Source organism: Poecilia reticulata, chromosome 8 (assembly GCF_904066995.2).
Source record: "Poecilia reticulata chromosome 8, P_reticulata-male-v2, whole genome shotgun sequence".
NCBI lineage: Eukaryota > Metazoa > Chordata > Actinopteri > Cyprinodontiformes > Poeciliidae > Poecilia > Poecilia reticulata.
Window position 1 is genome coordinate 10,212,056 of NC_088837.1, and position 10,012 is coordinate 10,222,067.

Here is a 10,012-nt window from a genome sequence, read left to right on the forward strand (position 1 = left end):
TCACAGCAACAGCTTTTTTTTTATTTAACAGGGTTAATTTACTCTCCAGAGGACTGATATTGGAAGTCATGTTGTACATATTTCTTCTTGAAAATGTCTCAAATAGTCTCAATTTCATTATTTATTTTATTTAGTTTAGACTCCATTCACCTAATTTTGTTTGCCTGGGACTGATTGATTGTTATTGATTAAACATTTTCTCCATCCGTTCTTCTATTGTCTTGTGCTTGACCGATGTCGGGTCGCTGGGGGCGACAGGTCCTGGAGGGAAACAGAGACATCCTTTTGTTTGGCTTTTCTCTCCAGCTCATTCCTTCAGGCCAGAAATGATATTTAGTCCCTCCAGTATAACTTGGGTTTCCTCCCAGTGTCCAGAGAACCTGCAGAATGAAAACACACTGTTGGTTTGTTTTGTTGTTGTTGTTGTTTTTACTAATTCAGGTCAAATTGGAAAATCATTATGTACAGTGGTGTGAAAACGTATCCAGCACTTTACTTTGTCAACTTAAGTGTTTTAGATAATTAAACATGGCTCACTGTCGCCACTATTAGTCATAATTAAAAATGGCTTCATAACTTTTTCCTGATTGATAGATGTCCACAACATTTCCTCTTTAGATCGGGCACAATTTGGATTGTTTTGTTGTTGTTTTTTTGTTTGTTTGTTTTAATCCTTCTTCATGTTGTCTGACAGGTTTGAAGTTAGTTTGCAAAATCTACAATTTATAACATAAAAAAACGTTTGGTGCAAGCTGGTAGACTGTGACACAACTTATATTTCAGCTGCTGTTTCTCCAGGAAACAAGTGTCATGACAGAACTTTGTTTTATTTCAATCAATCTATTTTATTCATACATGCTGGCAGCACATGTGGGGGGGGGGTTGCTTTTGGGAAACAGTTTTTTCCGAACTTGGTTTGAACCGTTCACGGTTACAGCAGACTCCAGAGTTGTGAGTCATTGCTCATTTTCTTTGCTTAATGAAATAAGAATCAAAACGCTTTTTGATTCGTTCTTGATTGACTCAGCCTTTCACCTTTGGTAAGATTTCTCTATTTCCTTAACACAAGCCTCCTGTGCCGAGACAAAACCGAGGAGGATGTGAGTTCAGCGGGTTGGCGGGTTTATCTTTTTGTTCTCTCCTCTCTTCACAACTAAAGAAAACAGCAAAGTAATGCTGGGTTCCTGAGGAAGCAGCGTACGCTTCTGGGCAGTCAACGCTGATAAGACAAAAACCGCACGCCTCTAGTGACAACGCCCCCACACACAGTCTTCATTTTCTATACGCACTCCACTTCTCCCACTGCAAGGTCCTCCTCCGTCGCTTCCAGTGTTCCTCTGTCTCTTCTTCTGCTCACAGGAGTTGAATTTTGATCTCACAGCAGTGAACCGCCTTCACTCAGGATGGGCTCCGGACCCCCTGGATCTCTACTGCTGCTGCTTCTCTCCAGCCTCCTCCTCATCTGTAAGAATCCACTGCTGTGCTTCTTTATGGATAAAGAATAATGCATGATTTAAACGAAATCCCTGGATTCTCATTTTTCTCTTCTCCTTGCTCTCATTTCCTTTTTACCTAATACAGTGAAGTGCGCCAGAGGAGAGTCATGTAAGTAATGCTTTTTTTGTGTGTTTAAAAAGTATTTTTATGGCATTTTCAATCCATCCAAACAATTTTTTTATATATCAAGTATGAGATTTCAAAACTTTTTCACATCATCTTAAATTAAACGGAACAAAAATAAAGTGGAGAACAAAATTTGTTCACATTTTATTCTGTCAAAGCTTTTCTTAACAGTTCTTAGTAAATCTCCGTCACACCCTCTTCCTTCCCGAAGTTCTTTGTACAAAGTGTTGGGCGTGCATTAAAAACACAAGCAACAGCTGTCTTATATGGATTTTCAAAGAAAAGTAAAGTAAAAATGTATCTAACATTATTTCACTTCAGTAGAAGAAGGAGCTTCATTAAAGGGAGTTGTAAAATTTACAGCAGAATTTTTTTTTTAGGCATAACCTTAAAATAATAATAAAAAAGATACTGTATATAAACAATTGATGTTTTAAGGAAATACAGGGACAATAAAAATGCTCATTATTAAAAAAAAAAACGTGCATCTCAATTTAATAAAATATCATTGGAAATGTTAAGACAGCTGTAGCCACCAGTTTAAATGCAATGGATAAAGACCAATCTTTTTCCTCACTGGCTGGAGTTAAATCAGACCAAACTATGATTGCTTCAAGTTAATTAGAATCACCGAAATGATTTCAATTTACTACAGGCTACAATAATGAAAGAGAAAATATGTCAGAGATCAATAATGTCTTCAAAATCTTCCTGAGGCATAGTTAGGCTTGCTCTTTTATCAAGTTTGTTCTGAAGTCAGGCTAATCGCCTCCAGGAAACTTAAGTTCCCTGAAAAGTATTTCAACCAGATAGTTTTCAAGATATTTGTTTAGTTTGTTTGTTTTTGCTGAGCTTAATTATGATGCTGGACTACTTATGCTAAAAGTTAGTTTTCTATCTTTAACCAATGTAAAATATTACTTTCGTAACTAATAGTAGAGTGCCCAACTTATATTTATGTGTTAAAGTAATAGTTACTGAGACAGCTTGTTTCTGTAAAAACTCAGTGGCTGGAAAAAAAAGGTGGAAGCTGGTAGCAGCACTCCTCAGGGAGACATGGGACCAAACAGTGTTTCCTTCCTCCCACTTGTTGTGTTTGTTGCATCAGTCATTCTTCCTTCTTGTTTCTGACTGTTTACCTCTACTGTTTTTGTTTTTTCTTGCCTCTGTGTGCCTCTACGGGATCCACAGCATTCATTATAGATACTGTTGGTCTCTCGATCCTGCCTAAAAACAATGTTCAGAGTGGAACCGAGGTGAAGATTCGTTGCAACGCACGTGTCAGTTCCAGCAACATCTCTCATCTGGAATACCTCTTCGAGTTTATGCGGGACGGCGTCGAAATCCACTCAGCTAACACAACGAAAGACTCTACTTACTATGAGATCAACCCGGCCAGGGCAGTCGACTCGGGAAATTACCAGTGCAAAGTCTCTGTGAAGAACAAGCGCAAGTTCAGCAACACCAAGACGCTTGATGTCAAAGGTATGTTTGCACAACACTACACATTTTTGAGTTAAAGCGACACATCATCTGCATATAGCCTAATTTTATGGGTTCTGCAACTCCTGTTAATTCTGTGAACATTTCTGTTCTGAGGGATTGATGCCAAAAATTAGCTAAGGTAAGAAGGAGACAGCACTGGACACAGGTTCTGTAAAAGTCCATCCTGGTCCAGGTTCATAATTTTTATGAAATATGCAAAAGCTTATAGCGATCAAATGTATTTAAAACAAAATTTGACTCTGTGTGAACACTTTTGCAAGGTCTGCGTGTACGTTTTAAGTGATTTTCACTGCATCTGTGGGCTTCCTCCTTTCAGGCCTTCAAACCCCCATTCTTCATCTTAATAATTCAACACCCTATGAAAGTGAGGAGTTCAAAGTCACCTGCAGTGCTCCAGAGGAGAAAGGAGGTCTTACATTCAACTTTTACAAAACATTTAGAGATGGACAGCCACAGCGGATAAAGAAGCAACAAAGCACCAATAACTTTCTAGAGACCACTCTGACACTCAGCCACATAGGGGACTGCTTTCTGTCCTGTGACTACGAGATCAGTTTGGTCTCAGGTCCCATAAGCTCTAACGTCAGCAATGAGATTCAAGTGAAAGTCAAAGGTATTTGTATGAAGTCATTGTTTTTCACTAGACAATGAATGCTTCAAGAGAAAATGAGTGTGCCTTACTTTTTTAAATTTATGCTTTACAGAGCTCAACATCGTCCCGGACATGACTATATTACCCAATGATATCTATGAACCAGACATAATAGAAGTGACCTGTAAAGTACAGATTCATCTAGCGGACATTGAAATATTCCTCGTAAAGGACCGGACTGTTCTCAATAGAACCACGGGTAAACCTCTCATTCATCGATTTAGACCGAAACCGACAGACTCTGGAGAGCTTGTTTGTAAGACAGAGTGGAGAAATGTCCAAAAAGAAAACTATAAAACCCTCATAGTCAAAGGCAAGTTCTCCTCGTGACGAAATGTAGCACCAAGTAAACTGTTGCTGCAACTGCACGATATACAATAACAATTTATATATTGTGCATGAATGTTGTTCTCTTTATCCAACAGAGGTATTCTCAAAGCCCCAGCTGCATTTGGAGCCCGTGGACGTGTTTGAAGGAGAACAATTCAGACTTAACTGTTCAGTCAAGGTTTTCTTTCCTCAGATGTTTGACCCCAGAACTTTGAAATACAACCTCTACAAAGATGGCACCCGATTGATCAGTTCGGCCACATATGTTGCTGTTGCACATCGTAACCATAACGGCATCTACTCCTGTAAAGTTGAGGGCACTCGTATTTCAACCTCTTTTCATAAGGACAGCGAAACAGTTACTGTTAAAGCTAAAGGTAAGTCCTCTGATGTACGCAGTTTGAATCAATTCAACGATTCTCACTTACTAACCACATTTACCAGAGATCAAAGTGCAGATTAAAGCCCTTTAGATGCCCCAAATTATTGGCAGATTTAAATTTAAAGTAAAGAAAGGTTTTCATTTTAACTAAATTTTTCTTTAACATTAAAATTTTGGAGTGGCCCATTCAGAGGGCTAACTTTAATCCGATAGGGGATCTGTGAAGGAGCTAAAGATTATGGTGAAGGAAAGACTGGAAATAATTAGAGTTTATTACCAAATATAAACTGTCAAAGTACCATGTGAAAATTTACAACAACAAGCTGGTCAGCAATTGTTAGACCAGCTAACAATTGCTGGTCTAACTAGCATTAAAACCTTGCTTTAATGCTAGTCAAGGTTTTGTTTTCATTATATATATATATATATATATATATATATATATATATATATATATATATATATATATATATATATATATATATAAAAATAAAAGCAGATAAATTATTTCTTTCCGAACAATGCTGTTTTTTCAATTTTAGGAAAGTATTTCTCATTTCAACAAAACAAACTTTCTGGCTGAGTAAAAATGATCTTATTTCTAGATTTGCCAGCCGACATATTAACCTAAACTGTAACATCACTAAATTAACATTAAAGGACTACCAAAGCAGTCGGAACCAGATTTTGTGCTTAGCTGGTGAAACTTTGAATCTATACTTTTCAATATACAGCAGGCTGATATATTTCAGTATATTACTGTATTGTGATGAGAATGAATTACAGCTAACGAAAACCCCAAATTCTGTTTATTGGATTTTCTGCTAGGTCTATATCTATTATGCATGCAGCACAATCAAGCAGATTGGCTTTATGGTCGTATGATAAACAGGAAGTAGTACAGTAGCCAGTGTGAGCATGTACCAAGTCCTGTTGGAAAGCAACATCAGCATCTCCATAAACCAGTCAGCACAAGAAGAAGACACAAATCTTCAAGCTACTGGATGGACTCAACTGAGTTTTTGTATGAAACAAAACAGCTCAGGCTTCAATCTGTTAAACTGATCATGTATTTTGGCCACTACCAGATAAAAAAGTGCAAACAAAGTTTGATTCAAACAGTTAATGAACTGCCTTTCATTCTTTCCTTTGTCTTGTTATTGTTCCCAGTCCCTGTTTCAGATCCGGTGCTGAGTGTGGTCGGGGGCAAAATCTTTGTAGGCAAGGGATTTCAACTGATCTGTCACAGTCACACAGGCACTTTTCCCATCGTGTACACCCTTTTTACACATAACGGGAAAAAGATGAGCAGGAAGATGAGCAGATCTGAGGACCAGGCTACCTTTGACATACCTCCAATCCACAAGACCTCTGATTTAAAAGCATTTCTATGCCATGCAAGTAATAATCCACATACACCTTCTAAAACAGCTTTAGGGCAGCAACTACTGAACTCAACCAATATTATTGGTAAGTTGCTGTAAATGTTGCTTTTTCAGTTTGTTCTCAGAACGTGTGTATTTCTAACACACGTTCTGTTGCGCAGAGCCCACCTCAAAACCACAGCTGACCATTCATCCCAGCCAGGACATCACTGAGGGACAAAGTGTGAAACTTGTCTGCTCTGTACAGGCAGGCAGTCGACCCATCAACTTCACATGGTACCACCTAGAGTCCAATGGAGCGCTGGCCTCCCTCTCAACCAATAAGCTAGAAGGATACCACAGCATGTCTAACGCCAATAAAAAACACTCTGGGAAATACTACTGCACGAGCACAAACCCAACTGATGAATTCCAATGGAGTGAACCTGTCACAATCGAAGGTGGGTTACAACAAGTTAGTGCGGCATACAAATTCACGTAATTATGAGTGTCTTTCAGTAATTGATTATGGAAAAAAAATGTCTTCCACAGTGAAAATGGCAGGGTGGAAGAAAGCACTTATCATTGTCTTCTGCTTCATACTTCTCCTCATCCTCTTCCTTGTGATTGCCTTAAAAACACGGCTTTTCCATTTTAAGAGGAAAAGAACAGCTAACTTGTCAGTGTAAGTGGTATTTGCTCGTGGACTTATCCAAAGATCACCTCTCTTAAAGGGCATGCTTCATTATTTCTACATTTATTTGTGGACTTCTGACTCTCAATAGCTATAATTTCCAAAACTGAGAACTGTGTGAGAAACTTTTAAAAGAATGAAAGCATGCAGGTACAAGGTAGGTTAAAATACAACTGAGAAACGTTGCATAAGGAACACCTAGTTCAGATATTAGTCTGTTACACCATGGAAGTCTTCATCAGTTTTCTTTTTAAAACAGCTTCAGTCAACACCTTGTCATTAATACATGGTAGTGCGCTCACTGTTTCACGAAGCCCTCCCTCCAAAATGTGACAGAGAAGTGTGTCACAGTGCTTATCTGCTTTTATTCGTGTTAGTACTGCTAAGATTTGCACTAAGCTATGATGAAATATGCTCTCTAAGGTCAAAACATGTCTAAAACGCCCTCTGTTCATTGTGCTTTGTCTCAACCCAACCCCAGGAAGTCAGTCTGCACCAAAGTGGAGCGACTGAGTCTCACACAAGCTGAGGTCATTGATGCAAATGGTAACGTTGGTCATCCGTCAAAGCAATGTAGTGGAATGAAGTGTACTGGAGCGACACGTAGGTTTTATTAATCAACACTGCTGATGTTTTTTGTCTACCCTGTGCAGCCACCCCAACCATGATGGGAAAAAGTGTTTGGAGCGACCACGTCTCAGGTTCTGGTGGGTATGGTGCGTCAACAGCTGTCATCTAAGCATGTGGAAACTGAGAATGCTATTGTAGAGAAAATTAACCTTAACCAAACTGTTGTGCAGAGTCGGATGACCAGAACAGCAGCACATTACCAGAAAAAAAGGCTGAACCTGAATATACTGAGGTTCAAATAAAAGACGCAGACCCAACCAAAGGTGAGAGACTGCATCCATGCGAAACTAAAAAAAGAAAAAGAAAAAACACAGACGTAAGTTTACACAGCAATATTCTTTTAAAAATCTAATATTTTTGTTTCATGTTAGCTCCAGCGAAGCAGGGCACGGGCAACATCTACAGCGAAGTCCGCCACTCCCAGCAAGGTATGGCAGTCGTCGCTCGCTTTAGTGAAATCCTTCTTAGCAAACCAGTGAACAGAAAAATTGTTGACATTAGGGAGAGAGAGAGAAAAAAACAGGAAACAGGATCAACCAAGACTGTGGACATTTCATTGTTAGTGAAAGAATGACCCATTAAAAACAGTAGGCTTAGTCTCCAGGTGGCCACTTCCTGCTTTCGTCAGAGAGAACTTCCTGTTTGAGCAATGCACACAAACAGTTTGCGCTCTCGTTCAAACTTAGTGACCAACCGTTTAATTGTTCAATGCCAAGGAGATTGCTGCTGCCCATTGTCTAGTAATGGGGTTGCTTTGCTGAATCAGTGTCTTTTGCTGAAATTAAAGCGGAAACACTATTTCTGTGCTCCATAAAACCTGCCTGTGTTTAAAAGCTGTGTGAGTGGCTACAATGCATTTTAAATCATCCTGAGAAGCTCCTTGTTTCCTGGAGCCACAGAGCTGCTTGTGGAAATTATGATTACTAAGTAAGTCCTCCTCCATATCCTTCTCCTTTTGTTTCCTGAGAATATCCTTTGGCTTTGTTTTGCAGGTGTCCCAGAGGTGCCTGATGGTGTAAGTGACATTTGGTATTAGTTATGCATGCACACCCAAACACATGCACGCAGTTTTTTTTTTTTGTTAGTTAGTTAGTTAGTTAGTTAGTTTTTTTTCCAGAGTCTTTGCACTAATTTTCTGCTACGTTAGACAACCTGAGAGAAGGAAAAGTTACCAAACTACATTTTCAGATGACAGAAGTGTAGGAAGATGAGGCTGTGATAAATCATGACTAAACTCTACTCACATTTTTTTATGTGACAATGTATTCTTCACAAATAATGCCTGGAATATTTGGATCCAGAACTACCTGGATGGTTAGAACAGTTTGCAGTTTCATCAACCTTGACAAAAGTCCTAGTTCCATCAGAAGACCCTGAGCATAAACCTGCCACCACCGTGCTTCATTGTAGCCGCGGTGTTGTTCGGCGGTGGACTCAGCCTTTCGGCAGCCTGCTAAAGCACAATCTGTCTTTTATCAGTAATGGAGAAATGTCCAGTTTCATCAACGTCATAAGGCGTCAGGTGAACTTAAATTCGGATTAATCAGAATCTCTGTAAATAATGACAGATGCGAAGCCAAGACAATTGCAATTTTTTACATTCTAGTATTTTTTTTCTTCAGCTGGTTGTTTTTGATTGAAAAACACCAATTATAGATATGTCAAATTTAGAGTGAAATTGTTTTTTACACCACAAAAACGTGTCATTTTAACAGAGGTTCATAGATTTTTGAAAACCAGTGTTGTTGTTTTTTTATATAATTTATGTCTTCTTTCAGTTCTCTGGCGTTTAATTGGACATATTTTACTTCACTAATAGTGATGTGTAATTTAAACTTCTGATTGCCACAAAAGCCAAAGCATGCTCCTTTGTTTAACGCTGGAAGATGCATTGTTTCTCACATTTCCGCAAGCTCATTTCCTCCAAGCTTATCTTTACATTCCTCTTTTCAAAGTCTTTTCTCTCGGCTAAAAGAGTTCAGAAGAGTTACAGGACAAAGAAAAATCCAGTATTTAGGATTATTTTTCTTATTTCCGCCTTATAGTTAAAAAATACACCATCAGTCCTGTAATCCTTCGCTATGTTTTGCAATATAACAATTTTCATCTATTATTGCTGTTATTTAGTTCTGTTTGATGACTTGCTTCTGATCGCTGCTCCAGAGTTAAGAATCTTTAACTCTGAGATTTCTTTCATTTTCACTCTACTTAATCCGAGTGTTGCGTTTCAAACAGAAACCGATGGAATATGCGCAGCTGAACCACGACGAAAATCACCAACCTGACAATGGTCAGGTCGTCGATCAGAGCCTGACGCGTGAAAACACGACTGATTCTGAAAACAACACTGACGTTCACACTGGTGACCCGGAGGAAGGAACCTGTGACCCGTCGCCTGACTGTTGATGATCCACCAAACATATTTGTTCCTCTTTTCACCCATCATGTTTGCAGCTGATGTTTTTTGTTTTTATTTTCTTTTTACTAGAAGAAGCTGAAACATTGCACAATTATATTCTTGTATTATTGCTGAATTCTGTTAAATGGTTCCTCTTTTTGATCACATGAATAAAATGTTTTGCTATTAAGTGTCATGTTCTGTTTTCAGTAAGGGAGGAACAGCAAGTGTCTCTTTAAACCACAAAGACTGAAACTTAAATGAGACGATTAAGTGGAGGACTATGAAAATGTATACTGCTCAAAAAAATAAAGGGAACACTTCAGTGTTCACTTAAATGTTAAAGTGTTCCCTTTATTTTTTTGAGCAGTGTATTTATTTCTCACATTTTCCACCATTTTAGATTTTCTTTCACGTGCAAAATGCTTCAGGT

At 38.6% G+C, this 10,012-nt stretch overlaps 1 protein-coding gene across 2 annotated transcripts; it reads left to right on the top strand.

Annotated features, from left to right (window-relative positions):
- The first annotated feature begins 1,082 nt into the window (after positions 1-1,082).
- pecam1a (platelet and endothelial cell adhesion molecule 1a) lies at positions 1,083-9,769 on the top strand. 2 transcript variants are annotated; one of them, XM_008416648.3, is made up of 15 exons: positions 1,083-1,464; positions 1,582-1,605; positions 2,815-3,108; positions 3,446-3,742; positions 3,834-4,094; positions 4,207-4,488; positions 5,664-5,963; positions 6,040-6,318; positions 6,410-6,542; positions 7,033-7,097; positions 7,205-7,267; positions 7,352-7,444; positions 7,553-7,609; positions 8,174-8,196; positions 9,417-9,769. In XM_008416648.3, exons 1-15 carry the CDS (start codon positions 1,404-1,406, stop codon positions 9,585-9,587), a joined length of 2,403 nt encoding a protein of 800 aa, XP_008414870.2. In that variant the 5' UTR covers positions 1,083-1,403; the 3' UTR covers positions 9,588-9,769. The 2 variants fall into 2 exon arrangements, with proteins under 2 accessions (XP_008414870.2, XP_017161846.2); XM_017306357.2 differs by having other exon boundaries at positions 1,085-1,464; positions 7,205-7,258.
- Positions 9,770-10,012: the final 243 nt, after the last annotated feature.